Consider the following 18,393-nt stretch of genomic DNA (forward strand, 5'->3'; position numbering starts at 1 on the left):
CACCCTGAGGCAGACCTCGTCCACGATCTCCCCATAGTTATCAACAGAGATGGGGACAGTGGGGGAACAACACCACCTGGCCTCCTTCCCAGAGGTTGCCCTCATGGTGGTTAATTACCTGGCCTTAGACATGGGAGATGCCCCGGTCACTCCAATAGAGAGGGGTGAGCCGCCTTCCCGAGAGCCAGAGAGCGAGCCGCACTCGAGAGCCGAGAGGGTGAAGGTGTACGTTGTACATGGGGGGGTTAGGGTTAGGGTTAGGGTGGTCGCGGCCGGTGTACGTTGTACATGGGGGGAGGTATGTGGCAGAGCAAAGCTCTGCCTTTTAAATTGGCAGGGATGGGGTTAACTTCCCCTACCTGCATGGGTTTATTATGTTCAGGTGGCTGGGGTTGATTAGGTTAATTAACGATCAATCAGCGCCCAGCCACCTGATATAAAAGGAGGCCTCTGCTTCTCATTTGGGGAGAGGGAGCTGAGGAAGCAGGTTGTTTTTTTTTGGTTGTTTGGAAAGTTTGAATCCAGTGAAGGCATTGCCCAGCCTGGAAATTTGTTATTTTTGTAAATTTTGCTTTTTGTCTTTCTTTGTGTTTAAATTGTTTTGTTTTGGCCCTTGTGCCCTTTCATTTTTGTGTTTTAATTATAATAAAATAGTTATTTTTTTGAACTGCAGTCTGTCTCTGGGCCTCTTTCCACTCATCAGCCTGCCACACACCCGCACTACATTTCACTTATGAGGTAAACTTTGCTCTGGTGCAAACTGAAAAACAAAAATCAGGCCTGATGGCTGTCCACATTGGGACTTCCACAACAGGAGTTTGTTTTGGAAACGGTCCATGTCCACTTCCTGTCAAGGGACCCCCTGGACCCTGCCATCACTGTTGTGAATGGGATACACAGACAGGATACTCAGATACAGCTCTGCCACGTTACTGAACTACAGTGCTGTGAAGTGCAGCTGAGTTGAGCATCTCTGAATATTCGAAATAACAACACACACAAAGACTGAACCTGCTGCTACTGTCATGAACCTAGGAGGGTTAATAGTAGAGTTCAGCCAAGTATGACACGTTTAGTATTGTGCCTGAACGTCTCCATCAAAGACGTTGTTTAAGTGCACAGTGTAAACCATCTTACTGCATAGTCAAAATTTCTGTACACAGACAGGATACTCCGATACAGCTCTGCCCCATTTTTCAGGTTGCAGCGATTTGTGAGAAGTGATACAGGGCTTTAAATGTTTAACGGGTTTGATAGTGAAGTTGAGAAGTGGGAAATTGAACGGTGCCCCTAAATGAGCACTCTCTGGGATGCGACTGCAGCAATGTCCATGTGGCCGTGTGCAGATCTCACAATACAGGCATGCCTCAGCATTCACAGCACATGGGTATTTAATTACTGCACTGGAGGAATGTTGCAACTGCAAGCAGATGAATGACAACAGTTTCCAGTTATCCATCTGTTTTCTGTTTAGTTTTTCTGTTTTTTTTTTAAGAAATAAAATCAGGCTGTGTCACAATGCTGCTTCATTAGATGGGTATGGGAGTATCTTTTGAAACCCGCTCACACCATGGGAAACTGCTTGGCATGTTTGTGGGCACCCAGCATGTATCTGCAATCTCAGGCAAGGCATTCAGCAGATTAATCTCAGCTTTACCTTGAGAGCTGTGATTGGTGAAACATACATCCCTCAAATAGAGGTTCTCATTCTGTAAAATAACACCAATGTCAATGTTAACTTTAAAACTTCCTATGTAATAATGCTATCAGTCATTGTTAAAAAGGGGGTAATACATCCTTCTATTTTATTTGTGAAGCAGCATCACTGCATATCTTGTGCGATTCCACACAATTACCATGACTGTACAGGGGTTGTGGATCCCAGTGTAAACAAACTGGCTCCCAATGACTGCAACAGGCACCTGTTTCCTCTGTAATACCTGTATAAAAATAATCGAATGGATATTTTGGAACAGGTTTGGCCATCTGTCACATGTTGCTCTCTTTTTTTTTATCATTGTCATATTTTTCAGGTAGAGAGCTCTGGGTCTTGGTTCTGGGAAAGTACCCAATAGAACACAAAGTTGGGATTCCGGAATTCAAGTATGTTGGCAACATGCATGGTGATGAGGTGAGTCATTCGAGGAAGGCTCCACTGCATGAATGTGTGAGGTATTCTATTCCAGGACCTGCATGCAAATTTCAAAGTTAAACGCGGGAGGGTTTTATTTGTGGTTGTTTCTCAGGAGAGCACACTTGTATCCGACTCTCAGTGTCCCAGGGTCAGGTCAGTAAAATCCATCTCCAAACCCCCCAGCGCTAAAGGAGAAACCGCTCTCTCAATTCGATGTAGCCTGACCCCATTTCCTCCCTGCACATTCCCCGACTTCAATCTCCCCATTTTTATAACAACGATGAGAATGCTCAGAAGATTAGGGTGTGCTGTGGCAGGGGTCAGAGAGTCAGTGTCACCTGCTGTGCCAGGGGTCAGGGAGTCTTGTGTCACTGGGGTACAAACACAAAAGAACAGAACCTTGCTGTCCCCTTCCTGTCTGTGCTCGTCCACCAACCTTTTCTGTGCTTGGCAAAGTGTCCCGCCCCTGTGTTTATTTATTATTTGTTTGTATTTGTTTTATGTATAAATGTGTCAGCAAAAAGCCGTGTTTTGTGTATTATTTTACATACCATGTGAGAATGCGCGACTGTCAGCTACTGATTGCTAAACTGGCTGACAGCCATGCAGCTTTAATAAATCCGTAAAGAATGTGACCGAGGGGTTAACAAGGTAATTAAGAGCTAGTTAATCCCTCGGTCACCATTATAAAAGCCTGACACTTTTCTTGTTTTGAGGAGGGTGTCAGAGGAGAGATGTAAATCTGTGAAAGAGGAGTAAACAATTGCTATACGTGCTGGCTAAAACCCAGCATGATACTTGTTGTAGCGCCTCAGTTTCACCACCATCCCTTGTTTTTGGTTTGTGTTTCCTGGTTCTTACGTCACCACTCAACCAGACTACCAGTGTTTAACAAAAAGGATTTGAAATTAACCAAGTCAGTTAACCAATTTTAAGTCACAATTTGGATTTGATGTTATCTGTAACTACAGTTACTGTAGCATATTGGCGAAATGACTAAATAATGATAATGCTATATTTATTTGTTTTGTACTTATTTTTGGTGCTGTTTTGTATGCAATGTAATTATTGTTATTATGTAGACATTATAACAACATTGGCTATTGTTAGAACAGAAACAGAGGTAGCATGCAATGACTAAATCCACTTGACCTGTCCTTTTTATATGACATGGATTTACAACAAACTTCTGAGGGGTGCGCTACTGGGTGTCATTTTATGGAAATTAAGGAGGGGCTACTCTAATGTTATGGATGCAAATCAAAAGAACACTGTGCCATTCATTAAACACACATTGCATAAAAAAGGTTTTACAATGGCTTTGTAAGATTTTAGAATGATATTACAGAAACGTTCCAATGTTACTTACCTAATCGTGGCCATCAGTGTTTCAGCAGGTGTAACTAACTGGAGTGTGCTACTTGTCTCCTTCTTGTTTGCGATCTCTGAGGATGGTTAAATGTCATTATTTGTTCAATGTTTATATATGATTCCCTCATACTAACACTAAGTTCATTGTAGTTTATTTGTGTTTGTCACGCATGGGGGGGATGACAGCAGCTTTGCAGTCTGATAGTAAATGTACAGTTAGGGTTAAGGTAAAGGTTTGGGGTAAAGCTGTGATTAAAGGTTAGGACTGGCTTTATGTGGAGATGCCCCTGGAAGCATGTGCATTCCTGCTGCATTTGCCTCTATATGTGTAGTTGCTATGAGAGAAGTTTGTAAGGGGTATATTGGAATACAAATTAGACATGCTGGGTCTAGTCAATTTGTCTTAACAATGACGAATCTAAATATCGCAACCGTTTCAATATATAAAAAAAAGAGAACAAACCAGACCCTTCCTTTTCAACCCAAACATGCTCTACAGAATTAAACCATGGCGGTTTTTAGATTGGCCCCTATTTAGATCAACTCAATGAGCCCCACTGTTGCTGAATGGGAAATTGCTGTCTAACTGAACCTAATTGTTTTAATTCGCTTTTTCAAAATAAATAAATAAAACAGGTGGTTAATAATGTGTACCATACCATACCATATGCCATACCAATTTAATTTTTATAACATCCTTCATGTGCAGGCATCCCAGGCTGCTGTACAATAATACACAGCAAGCCACCTGAGTTCCAAACTGCTCTCTAGTGAAAGGCCAAATCAGAGTGATGCTTTGAGCTTAGATTTAAAAATAGTGACAGACTCAGCGTTCCGGATACTGAAGTTCCAAACTGAAGGAGCTTAAACACTAGAAGCCCCGGCTCCACCGGGTCTAGAAGCCCCGGCTCCACCGGGTCTAGAAGCCCTGGCTCCATCGGGTCTAGAAGCCCTCACTCCACAGGGTCTAGAAGCCCTCGCTCCACAGGGTCTAGTCACATTCCTGGAATGACCAAGTGACCATTGCTTGCCAATCTGAAAGTACGAGCTGGTTTATAGGGAATAAGTAACTCATGCAGACAGGCAGGGCCACAACCATGAACATCCTTGAAAGGGAGGAGCAGCGTTTTGAAATCAATGCTTTAGCTGCTTCATGGGAAGCCAATCTAGTGACCTTAAAATTGGAGAAATACCACAAACAGACTTGTAAGTGTTCAACAGCAAATTAAAAAGTCCAGGTCCTTTATTTTACCTCATGGTAACTTGGCTCATTCTATAACATAGAGGAGGAACACACGCATTCAAAAAAAAAAAGAAATGCTCTTAACAACATCCAGATCCAGCTGCCCCTTGAAGCATAAATTTCACTTTGTGAAGACGAATGAGACTTGTATTACTCATGTGATTAGTACTCCTGAAATGAGTCAAAATTGAAGCCAGCAGCTGCTGTCTGTTGAAAGAAGTTGTGGGTCTCTGAAGTGGCAGAATACTTTTGTCCAGTTCAGTAGTCTTGTCTTGTTCTCAGAATACCGGTAATGTGTTCCATAGTATGGGAAACTCTGTCCAGACACGCCCTGTGCTTGTGCTTCACCAGCTGAGCACCTGCATAGTTTTGTACCTGTTGTTCGAATGGCTCTGCTGCATTATGTTTTAGACTAGTATTAGACTATGCTGCCTGGTCACAGAAGGTTCTTGTTAACAAGACAGTGCTTGCATTACTTTCCCAGAACATTAAACAAATACATGAAGAAGTAAAAAATAAAAGACTTCTTTATATATGTGGCACTGTTGTATTTTGTAGGGATGTATGGAATGGGCTACCCAGTCATGTTGTTGAGGCAGAAACACTTGGATTCTTTGACCCAACTTGTTAAAAGTTCTGAGATCAATGAGGTACGAGGAACAGGACGAGACTAGGTGGGCTGAAGGGCTTCCTCTTGTTCGTAAACTTTCTTATGTTCTTATGTGAAATAGGTGTTTCCACTACTGCAACAGAATTAGTTTTTCTTATAGGTAGTTCCCAAGCCCCATGGCATTTATAGATCAAAATGAGCTTTAAGAGTTTAACTCGAAACCGTGAAGATTGTTTCCATGTGCGCTGTGGTGACAGCCTCTTACAGGAAAGTAACCTCGACCAGCTCTTCAGAATTCTTGGCTTTGTTTGTTTGCTTTTTTTAGTTTAATCACTTTTGGATTTATTAAACGACCCACATCTGTTGAGCAGAAAAATTGCTCAATACCAAAAAGAACTCACACTGCCAGAATGCTCCTTGGTTTTCATGAAGCTGTTCTGTACACACTGTTGCTGTACATCATGCTCCTTGGTTTTCATGAAGCTGTTCTGTGCACACTGTTGCTGTACATCATGCTCCTTGGTTTTCATGAAGCTGTTCTGTACACACTGTTGCTGTACATCATGCTCCTTGGTTTTCATGAAGCTGTTCTTTATACACTGTTGCTGTACATCATGCTCCTTGGTTTTCATGAAGCTGTTCTGTACACACTGTTGCTGTACATCATGCTCCTTGGTTTTCATGAAGCTGTTCTGTACACACTGTTGCTGTACATCATGCTCCTTGGTTTTCATGAAGCTGTTCTGTGCACACTGTTGCTGTACATCATGCTCCTTGGTTTTCATGAAGCTGTTCTTTATACACTGTTGCTGTACATCATGCTCCTTGGTTTTCATGAAGCTGTTCTGTACACACTGTTGCTGTACATCATGCTCCTTGGTTTTCATGAAGCTGTTCTGTACACACTGTTGCTGTACATCATGCTCCTTGGTTTTCATGAAGCTGTTCTGTGCACACTGTTGCTGTACATCATGCTCCTTGGTTTTCATGAAGCTGTTCTGTACACACTGTTGCTGTACATCATGCTCCTTGGTTTTCATGAAGCTGTTCTGTACACACTGTTGCTGTACATCATGATCCTTGGTTTTCATGAAGCTGTTCTGTGCACACTGTTGCTGTACATCATGCTCCTTGGTTTTCATGAAGCTGTTCTGTACACACTGTTGCTGTACATCATGCTCCTTGGTTTTCATGAAGCTGTTCTGTACACACTGTTGCTGTACATCATGCTCCTTGGTTTTCATGAAGCTGTTCTGTACACACTGTTGTGGTACATCATGCTCCTTGGTTTTCATGAAGCTGTTCTGTACACACTGTTGCTGTACATCATGCTCCTTGGTTTTCATGAAGCTGTTCTGTACACACTGTTGCTGTACATCATGCTCCTTGGTTTTCATGAAGCTGTTCTGTGCACACTGTTGCTGTACATCATGCTCCTTGGTTTTCATGAAGCTGTTCTGTACACACTGTTGCTGTACATCATGCTCCTTGGTTTTCATGAAGCTGTTCTGTGCACACTGTTGCTGTACATCATGCTCCTTGGTTTTCATGAAGCTGTTCTGTACACACTGTTGCTGTACATCATGCTCCTTGGTTTTCATGAAGCTGTTCTGTACACACTGTTGCTGTACATCATGATCCTTGGTTTTCATGAAGCTGTTCTGTACACACTGTTGCTGTACATCATGCTCCTTGGTTTTCATGAAGCTGTTCTGTACACACTGTTGCTGTACATCATGCTCCTTGGTTTTCATGAAGCTGTTCTGTACACACTGTTGCTGTACATCATGCTCCTTGGTTTTCATGAAGCTGTTCTGTACACACTGTTGCTGTACATCATGCTCCTTGGTTTTCATGAAGCTGTTCTGTGCACACTGTTGCTGTACATCATGCTCCTTGGTTTTCATGAAGCTGTTCTGTGCACACTGTTGCTGTACATCATGCTCCTTGGTTTTCATGAAGCTGTTCTGTGCACACTGTTGCTGTACATCATGCTCCTTGGTTTTCATGAAGCTGTTCTGTGCACACTGTTGCTGTACATCATGCTCCTTGGTTTTCATGAAGCTGTTCTGTGCACACTGTTGCTGTACATCATGCTCCTTGGTTTTCATGAAGCTGTTCTGTGCACACTGTTGCTGTACATCATGCTCCTTGGTTTTCATGAAGCTGTTCTGTACACACTGTTGCTGTACATCATGCTCCTTGGTTTTCATGAAGCTGTTCTGTACACACTGTTGCTGTACATCATGCTCCTTGGTTTTCATGAAGCTGTTCTGTGCACACTGTTGCTGTACATCATGCTCCTTGGTTTTCATGAAGCTGTTCTGTACACACTGTTGCTGTACATCATGCTCCTTGGTTTTCGTGAAGCTGTTCTGTGCACGCTGTTGCTGTACATCATGCTCCTTGGTTTTCATGAAGCTGTTCTGTGCACACTGTTGCTGTACATCATGCTCCTTGGTTTTCATGAAGCTGTTCTGTACACACTGTTGCTGTATATCATGCTCCTTGGTTTTCATGAAGCTGTTCTGTACACACTGTTGCTGTACATCATGCTCCTTGGTTTTTCATCATACTGATGGCTCTTGTTTTGAATTTATGGCTGTGACAGAGGATTTGTGTTCCTTACACTCTTAATGAATATGGGAAAGGACTATAGTTCAGGTAGAAATGTGTACTGAATTGCTTAGAAGGATGTGACACCTTAATGCCTTTTAAACTAAACAGTTCCCTGGCTGCGTTCAGAAATGTGAACATGATTCACCTCCTTAATAAACACTGTGAGGCATTTCTAATAGTTATAGTTGCTGGAGTGGCTTCATTGCAACCCTAAGAGTTTTCCATGGTATTGTCACAGTTTCCCATGGTTTTCCAATGATTATATCATGCATTTACCATGGTTTACCTGGTTATTTATATACTTTACCATGCTTCCACTCTGCTTTATTACACTTTGCTTTTACTGTGGGAAACTTTCTTCAGGGATAACTAAGTTATATAGTCATCACGACTGACCGGGTAGGATTTACAATCAACAAAACATTTCAGCTTATTTTAATTGCTTACTTAATGAGTTAGTTATTCAGACTTTTTTCAATAAAATGTTTACACGTAATGCATATCCAAAATGTATAGATATTGTAGTGCAAGGCCTTATCCCATTAACAGTACCCATAACATTGATCTTATAGATGAATGCCACCCCCTGTGTGCTACACATCACGTAATGCATATCCAAAATGTATAGATATTGTAGTGCAAGGATCTTATAGATGAATGCCACCCCCTGTGTGCTACACATACCCCGGGTAGGGTTAACTGTACATATTGGACTCAATGGAAACATCTGTAAGTCAAATCCCCTTTCTTTAAGCACAGTCTGTAAGTATAATCAAGCCAGCGTGTGCAGCAATAACACCACTAACTAACTTCCTGTGCCACAGGTGCAGCATTAAAATCCTACCCTACTATACCACACCGAGTCCTAGACTGGGGCCATGATAGCTGCTACACAGGAAATTAATTTGTTAAAATGATAGTGTGGTTGCAAAATACATTGCTATGTGAGTCCAAAAAAAGTGGTGCTTTTGAGAAAGCTAATGTTATACAAACAAGTGGTAAAAAAAGGGTTTAAAAAGGATGGTTATTACATTTTCTTTAATGTTGGCAGTATTAAAAAACAGTTGGGATTAGAAACGATTAATAAATAATATTATATATACAGTGTTGTAATATTTTTTTTGGATTTCCAGGTGGTTGGCAGAGAAATGCTATTGCATTTGATAGACTACCTGGTGAAAAACTACAGGACAGATTCCACCGTCACCAGGCTGATTGACAGCTGTCGCCTTCACATCCTGCCTTCGATGAACCCAGATGGGTTTGAGGCTTCGGCGCCCCCTGACTGTATTTTCTCCAAAGGAAGGTGAGACCTCCTCCTGATATGAAGACAAACAGAGCCACTGACACACAGCGGGGCAGTGGATCTGAGTACCGCTGCTGTCAATTAATAACAGGACGAATATGCTGAAAATCAAACATCAGCAAGTGCACGCTAGTCTGTATTTATTTCTGCCTGAAAAAATCTGAAAACAAAACTCTAGTTCAATGATGTAAATGACAGTGGTGAATTCCAGAGCTAACTATTAAAAGTTCCTCTTTCACCCCAGCCTATTTGAGCTGCCGTTTTGGAATCAGCAGTAGGTCAGTGATCTCAAGGAGCAGTGCAGACAGGGAACCAGTTGATCTTGAAGATTAGATGGCACAGGATTATTAAGGACCTACATGTAGCAGGTAGGTACAGCAGTAAGCATAGTTTACAGATCAATTCTAAAACTCTTTGACCATTCCTCGAGCTGGCTTTTCATTGTTGTAATGTAATTTCCTGACATTAGCCTTCTCTTATAAACACATCTTCACCCAGAGTAAACCAAGGAACTCCTATTCCATTGACCTGGCAGGCTTGCTTTAATCCAGCACTGCTTTAGGATTGATCAGTAGAGCTGGTAGTCATGGGACCTTGTAGACGGGTAGTAAGCATGGTTTGAAAATCAATTCTAAAGCTCACTGTTAGCCAGTGCAAGGATGACAGTACTGGAGTGACATGTTGGAATCACAGAGCATGAGTAAGCATTCTGGCAGCAGCATTGTGAACCAATTGAAGCCTATTTAATTTAACATCTGGAAGGCCAGCAAACAAGTTATTACAATAATCTATCACAGAAGAAATTAAAGCTTGTATCAAATTTTAAACATATTTCTTAATTAACATGAGCCATGGCTTATGCTGAGTAACAGACTGTAAATGAAGTACAATGAGATAATATGTCTTCAAAGTAAAAAGATAAATCATACAAGCCTTACAGTGCATTGGGAAGACAGCAAGGGAAATGGACCAGGCACGGGAGAGCATGTGGACTCACCGTCATCAGATAAAACCATCCGAGTAAACAATCGCAAAACCTCATCTTAATAATAGCTGAGCATCCAGGAAACATTAGGGTGTGCTTGGAATACGCTGACAATGAAACCCATTCCCCAAGCTGGCTTTTCATTGTTATACTGCAGTTTACTGTCATTCACCTTCCCTTTTAAACACCCAAAGTAAACAGGGGAACTCTTATTGTACTGACCTGCCAGGCTTTCTTTAATTCAGCATTGCTTTAGGCTTTATTGTCGAGATCAGCACCCGGGAGCAGTGGAGCTGATAATCATGGGGTCTCTTTAAAATAGAACAATAGAGTCTTTACAGGATTACTATTTGTCTTCATCTGTTTGAATCCCAGTACCACTGGTGGTACAAACCTGTTTTAATCCAGTAGGTGTGTGGTTCCGTGCCAGGGTGGAAGTATTTTGGCTATAGCATTGTGAGTGGCACTAGGGGGCAGTGATGTGCCTGCCTTCTAACACAAACCTGCTTTAAATAAAACAAAATTTATAACCCAGACAGATTCCACTGCCACAAACAAAAGGCCTGTGTGAAGTTTTTGATTTTTTTTATCTTGGCCCCATAGTTTTATTTCCAGGACTCCCAACAGTAGAGGATTACACAAACTCCCTCTGTTCTCATAACACTGCATCACTATCCCAGCACAAACTCCCCCCGTTCTCATAACACACTGCATCACTATCCCAGCACAAACTCCCCCCGTTCTCATAACACACTGCATCACTATCCCAGCACAAACTCCCCCCGTTCTCATAACACACTGCATCACTATCCCAGCACAGACTCCCTCCGTTCTCATAACACACTGCATCACTATCCCAGCACAAACTCCCCCCGTTCTCATAACACACTGCATCACTATCCCAGCACAAACTCCCCCCGTTCAAAAAACACACTGCATCACTATCCCAGCACAGACTCCCTCCTTTCTCATAACACACTGCATCACTATCCCAGCACAAACTCCCCCCGTTCTCATAACACACTGCATCACTATCCCAGCACAAACTCCCCCCCTTCTCACAAACCAGCCCACAAATCCAAAGCATTGAGGCCGACATGACCCCTGACCCTGTTCAGATTACAGTCTGTTCGGATCACTGATTGTAATCTGTATCACATTTTTTCTGAATCCAAGTTTGGGATTTGCTATTTTAACACTGTAAGGGGGTTGGGGTGAGCTAGCTGTTGACCACACGCCCGCTGTCCACCTTGGTTTGTGTTCAGAACACCAGGAGAGTGATTATCAAGGCTCTTCCCATCTCGCACTGCAGTCCCCTGTCCCCTCATCCCCTGACGTCTCGTTTACAGGTACAACAGAAACAGCGTGGACCTGAACAGAAACTTTCCAGACACCTTCTCAACGGCCGCTTCCTCCCGCGTGCAGCCCGAGACGCAGGCAGTGATGGACTGGATCCAGAGCGAGAGCTTTGTGCTCTCTGCCAATCTACATGGCGGGACCGTCGTAGCCAGCTATCCGTACGACAACAGCAACGGAGGTGCCGTGCATAAACTGTTAGCAATGCAGCCAGCGGGACACACTTCACTAGGATAAGCCATGCATTTTCGATAGTTTTTACCTGAACTACTGCCTGTAAGAGGAACTTTGTTTGCCATCAGTTCCCACTTTTCACCTGAAGAAGAGACCTCAGTCCAGGGTGTTTGTATTCTGTACGCATTTCAGATGGTTTTAAGTGTTTTTAAGCGCAAGTGCTACAGCCGTTGGCGTAGAATTGCTGTTACTGGCTGTTAAACGCAAACCTGAGGCTGACTGCTTTGTCTTGTGTTTGTAACAGGAAGCGAGCTGGTTAATGGAGAGAGTCGCTCCCCAGATCATGACGTTTATGTACATCTTGCTAAAACGTACTCCTATAACCACACTACAATGCACACGGGCACTCAGTGTGGCTCTTCAACTTTCCCAGATGGAATAACAAACGGATACCAGTGGTACACTGTAATAGGTAAGTCACTGGGGGGGTGGGGGGGTGGGGGGCTACAGAAGGTGTTGCAGGGGTCTGGTTCACTGGCCTTTCCTGTTTCTTACCTTTTAAACTACACCATAAAACCACCATGCAATTTAGGACAACAGGCATGAGATCAGGGTTGAGGCAAGAGTTGCCACGACCACTGTCCCTTCATCATGAAAGGTAATTGATTTGATAACACAAGGTTATTTTGCTCGACTGTGAAATACAGTCATTACTAGCAATGAAGAATTTTCTTTAGTTTTAATGCTGTTTGTAAACCTTCTCTGCACTTCGGGAGTGTGTTTAAACACAAGAATAAATTTTAAATCCACTATTGGAACTGTTTACAAAACCTAGATAAGAACTAGGCTTTAAAGAAGTGTGAGTTTGAGAAGTTGAGACTGAGTGTTCCTCAGCTTTTGTTAAACAATTCCACAATGTAATTACTGAAGTGTGTTTTATTTTTTGTGCTCTGATTTTTACCAGTTAAGAGCATCATACTGTAGTTGGTGCCTTCGTTGCCCAGGTTACAGCATGCGTTACTGTACAGAATGCAGTGTCACACAGCAGGAGATTACCAAACCATTCCACACACTGGCACACGTGTTTAACTTGCTTTTGAAATCTTGTTTTTTAACAAACTATTTTATCAGTAAGAGAAATGTTCAAAGACAGACGGGGACTGTTTGTTTTATGATATTTATATTGACCAAAATAACTATAAAATGTCTTATTACAGGCTTTCAAGCACACCAAGGAACCAACGAATGAATTACCTCTCATTGACCTAAAATATGAAGATGCGTTGTTAATAAACAGGACTGGAATGCAATGTGGTGCTCTCTGAAGCTCATGTCTCACCACAGCAAACCTGGTTTGGTTTGAAAGTTTCAGGGTTCGTTTGCGTTTCGTTTCAGGTGGCATGCAGGATTATAACTACGTCTATGGGCAGTGCTTTGAAATAACACTGGAGCTGTCTTGCTGCAAATACCCTCCAGCAGATCAGCTCGCAGGCTTCTGGCAGGAGAACAGAGCTGCCCTGCTGGCGTACATGCAGCAGGTCCACCTGGGTGAGAGTCACTTCACTGAACTAATCAAATATAGGAGGAAGCCAGGCAGTCTCGTGCAGATGGGAAGGGGAGCAAGCCAGACAGCTATACGGAACCACACTGATATTAAGAGCCTGTATATGGTCTTATGTTTTTTTTCATTAATTGTTTGAAGGTGATTAAACAGAATAGGTTCAGTGAGATACAACTTTTTATTTTTCGCTGGGTTACGGAAATGTAAGCCTTTTTTTGCCAGGCTGGATTTTTGACTCATGAAACGTTTTATACCTGGTTAGAAAAAGAAAAAAAAAACACCAATTGAAAGTGTACCTTCAAATGTGATTTTTATTATTATTATCATTAAGTGCAACACCCTTCCTCATTCGATTCAGATCGTGTGATAATGCGAGCGAGAGACGCAGAGTACATGGGGTGACAGTGTTGACGAGTGACATGGTCACATGGCTGGAATGGAAGGAGAATGTCTGCTTAGTTTACACACTTGAGATGCTCCTGACGACTGCAGAGCAGTTCAAAGCCATGGAAAGGCAGATCTAGAGATCAATGGGGGCAAAAGAACCCTGAACTGCGCAGGATGATTGCCAACGCCATGAAATAGTAAGAGAAATGAGGAAAAGCAAAGCTTCCAATGATTGTGCTGGTTCTGAGTGAGCGAATGCAGTCTGGGGTGTCGGAATTAGGCATGAAAGCTCTGTTCAGACAGGGGCAGCTGGCAGTACCGACCCACAGCCACAGACTTTTAATTACAGTAATGCTTTCTAATCCCATTGGCAGGTGTCAAGGGCCAGGTCTTAGATGTTGATGGAAATCCGATCCCAAGTGCAGTGGTGGAAGTTCAAGGGAGGAACAACATTTGCCCGTACAAAACCAACAAGCACGGGGAATACTACAGACTCCTGCTACCCGGGACTTACACATTTGTGGTAAGGAAAGAGCTACAGGTACACACTGGTCTTGTGTATTTAAACATTGTAAGTCTGCTGAGTTTGCCAGTCTGGATTTTTTTTTTTTTTTTTACCAGTTTTATAGTTATAGTACATCCTTCCAGAATTCTCGTAAAACATAATTTCCCTCGTGAAAAAAATGTTTGTAGTTTTCACTTTGTCAGAAAGACTCTTCTCTGATGCCTTGAAAACAACACCATTGTACTGCATGTGTCTGGTGTGACAAACAGGTTATTCTTGCCAGGAAGTGCTGGTGAAACCACTTGAAATAAATCACAACTTTGATAAGAGCTCCACTGAGACTTGACTGACACTGAGCTATGCATGAGAGATCGGAGACTTGACTAACACTGAGCTATGCATGAGAGATCTGAGACTTGACTGACACTGAGCTATGCATGAGAGATCTGAGACTTGACTGACACTGAGCTATGCATGAGACAGTTCAGTTATTCTTGTACCCCAGCATGCCCTGCAGAGCATAGTGGTGGGACCTGCGTGCATGTTAGAGATGTGTAGGTGCTGTAAGGATCAGACTTGTTACAGACATTCTTCCTTAACACAGGTCCCTGAGGGCACAATGGCCTGCTTCCAATTGGTTGGGCTGATGATTGATTGCTGATTTTAGTGGCAGAGTTGTTGATGGGTCTTGCTTGTGATTGGTTGGATTGAAGGGTGCCTGTATTCTGATTTTAGTGGCAGAGTTGTTGATGGGTCTCGCTTGTGATTGGTTGGATTGAAGGGTGCCTGTACTCTGATTTTAGTGGCAGAGTTGTTGATGGGTCTCGCTTGTGATTGGTTGGATTGAAGGGTACCTGTACTCTGGTTTTAGTGGCAGAGTTGTTGATGGGTCTCACTTGTGATTGGTTGGATTGATGATTGCCTGTACTCTGATTTTAGTGGCAGAGTTGTTGATGGGTCTCGCTTGTGATTGGTTGGATTGATGATTGCCTGTACTCTGATTTTAGTGGCAAAGTTGTTGATTGGTCTTGCTTGTCCCACTTGTTCTCAGTCTGTTTGTTTCCTGTCTGCTGTGGCTAGAGGTGAGTTCACTGCATTCTATGGAGTTTAATTTGCCATTGAAAGAAACAGAGCAGAACTACAAACATTATTTAATTGACTGCTTTCATGCTTTAGTTAGAAAACTGGATGAAAAACATCAAACATTGTAATTACAAATGGTCTTAAATGTAAAATGTAAAACAAAAATGTATTTATTTTATTTACTGTGACCGCTAGATACAAGTATTCCAAAGACATTCAACATTCATTGCCTATTTTTTTGTATTATTTATGTAATTAAATATATAAAACACTATGTTTCCATCTGCCACTGGGATTAAATAGATTTAAAACCCATGACTGCAGAAAGAAAATAAAACCATACCTAGGCAGAACATGTGAATATACTGTATGATACTGTCAGGGAAGTATTAGAGGGGAGTGAACTAATTGGCAAACAGCAATTATACAAAAAAACCGACCTGAACTGCAGATGGCCCCGGAGGCAGCCCCAGTTTGATAATGGAGCAGCATGGGTTTTACACACTGTCATGGTACACATGGAAATGAGGCATTTGATTTAGTCTGATTTTACAGTGACGTACTGAAGCACCGAGGGGAGCGAGTGATGTTCTGCACATTTGAACCTCTCAGCAGTTTCTGGGCTGGTGAGTGGGGATTGGTTCAAACACTAACTTCTCCTTCCTGTTTTCTTTCAGGTGACCGTACCTGGAAGCGAACCGATGAAAAAGACTCTGCAAATCCCGAACGGGCCGGCCAGCTTCTCTGCCTTGAAATACGACTTTGTTTTCCGAAGCAACTCCCCTACCTCAGAGACTGTTGCTGCAGAATCCTGCACCACCGCAGACCACAACAGCGACAACACAGCAGCCTCACTTCAGGCTCTTCACTTCGCTATCCTACTAGCCCTAGCTGGGGCTGCGGCAATGAGTGGACTAGTCCACAGCTAGCTGATAGGAGGGGTAGTCAATTTGCAAAATCAGCAGTCGACTAGTTAGCTTTGTTTTCGTATACAGGTATAAAGCCGTGCCACAGACCCATGTTGCAGTGATGCCCTTTCCACCGCTGTCCTGGTACAGTTTATCACAATCCAGTGTGGGTTAAACTAACTCCATGTTAGTAAATACAAAGTAGGTACCCTTACCTTCGTTTAATCCTCCACACCTGTATTTATAAACCGATTCAGAAAAGAAATTTCAAACCGTGTCGTCTCTTTTCCGTGTTCGTTGTTACTTTCGAAAGTCTCACTGCATGATGTGTTGAGGATTCTCGTTTGGAAATCCAAGCCTGCACAATGTGCCAATGTTGGACCCCCCACCCCCCCGAAAACAATATCATCTTTTAATCAGAATGTATTTTTCTATTCCTCTATTACAAAAATAATAAATAAACTCTCCACTTCCCAGTAGATATATCTGTATGTAGATAAAAACATGCTTTGAAATGTGTTCTCAGCATAGGTGTAAATACTAAATGATTGACAAATATCGTGATACACAGTTAGAAAACTTTAAATCTCTCTATACCCAAGGGCCGGGCCAAACTGTGTGTCTATTTATGATAAAACATCGATCTTTGTAAGCAAACAAACCAACAAATGAAGTAATAGCAACACTTTAGTTTAAGGCTCTGCTTTATGCAATCAATTATATACCTATAAATAGCATTATATATAAATGTTTATCTATAATAATAATAATAATAATAATACTAATAATAATAACAGGCTTCAGCAATACAGTGAGCATGTAACTAATGCATTTATAAGAAACCTTACAATGAATATATAATATGACACAAAGCTTTACAATAGTGACATTAAAATGTCATTGACATGTGTGCCTTAACTCCAGGAATGTCTGTCAGCCTGTTTATGGTTTAGCTTTGTTACTTCTTCCTATTGCTGCTAATCAGCTAGCCACGATCCCACAATAATGACAGTAAATGAGATTTGGGAAGGCCATAAGGTTGGAGTTTGAGCATTACTTGTCTGTTCCAGCAGGGATCAGATTAGCTCTTCTTAAGATTGCATGTTCAAGCATCTTATGTTCGATGCAGTTGCTCCAGTTACCTGAGAAATGTTGGCTGCCAAATCATTTTTAGCAAAATCTTGGCTTCTTGAAAGGGTAGCACAGCTAGGAAACAAGTTATAAAGGAACAGCACACTATGTCGATTGCAGGTGTGCAGTGACACAGAGATTTGATCAGTGTGAATCAGACATTCTGGTTATAGCTTTAGTTTCCCTTTTTGTACTGTCTTTAATATATTTTTTATACGCAGATAACTAATTTGTACTTTGTATTTGAATGCCTCACATGTTAAGAGTGTGCTGTATGGAATAAATGTAATGCAAACGACATCCTCCGACAGCAAGTTAAACGAGGCTGCGTATGTTCTTCACACTTTTGTAAAATGATTTGCTTTTGTACTACCTCACAGTTCACAGCGGTATTCGTTGAAATGCAAAGAAACCTTGCAATGTGCATTTTTTCAACACGTGATCTAAATAAACATGATCCAAAATGCAGCTGTTTTGAGTGTTTCTGTTCCACACTGCACAGTGCCTCTCAAGTTCAGACGATGATCTTATTGTCTGAAAAGCAAAAGCATTCCAGCCCTCAGATTAATCGTTCCCCTCCTGATCAAGTCACTCTCCAATTAAACCATTGCAAACCAGACTCTCAAAGCAATCACCCTTGGAAAACCAGCAGGAAGGAATCAGACAAACACATGCATTTGTTTTCTTTGCACCTCGTTTATAACAAGGGGACATCAAGCCGCAAAGCTGCAGTCACAGTTCAGGCTTGACAGGCAGGCTTACTGTTTTACTTGTGTCCAGACGGTGAAAGGAATGCTTTAGGAAGATGAGATCAAGAGAGATGTACCTCTGCATGTACTGTAGCTTCAGATTTTTATTTCATTGTCTCTGTCTGTGTGTAGGTGCTTTCAGCCAAGCTCAGGAGCTTCTCTTGGGTTCTGGTTGCCAGCTAAAGATACATGTAACACAGGCTAGATCAGCCCCTGTGTCTTTATAGAAGTAAGACCCAGCACCCTCTAGTGATCTGCAACTCTGGATCAG

General features: G+C 42.2%; 1 protein-coding gene across 1 annotated transcript in view; it reads left to right on the top strand.

The window, feature by feature from the left end:
* Window positions 1-17,839, top strand: part of LOC121317975 (carboxypeptidase M-like) — a 32,920-nt gene extending 15,081 nt beyond the window's left edge. Inside the window, exons 3-9 of the mRNA XM_041254089.1 lie at window positions 2,034-2,131; window positions 9,111-9,283; window positions 11,618-11,805; window positions 12,103-12,270; window positions 13,194-13,346; window positions 14,121-14,269; window positions 16,012-17,839. Of these exons, the coding sequence (XP_041110023.1) occupies window positions 2,034-2,131; window positions 9,111-9,283; window positions 11,618-11,805; window positions 12,103-12,270; window positions 13,194-13,346; window positions 14,121-14,269; window positions 16,012-16,263 (1,181 nt within the window). The 3' untranslated portion in view covers window positions 16,264-17,839. The remainder of the gene's footprint in view (window positions 1-2,033; window positions 2,132-9,110; window positions 9,284-11,617; window positions 11,806-12,102; window positions 12,271-13,193; window positions 13,347-14,120; window positions 14,270-16,011) is intronic.
* Window positions 17,840-18,393: the final 554 nt, after the last annotated feature.

Source organism: Polyodon spathula, chromosome 7 (genome assembly GCF_017654505.1).
Source record: "Polyodon spathula isolate WHYD16114869_AA chromosome 7, ASM1765450v1, whole genome shotgun sequence".
NCBI classification, from domain to species: Eukaryota; Metazoa; Chordata; class Actinopteri; order Acipenseriformes; family Polyodontidae; genus Polyodon; species Polyodon spathula.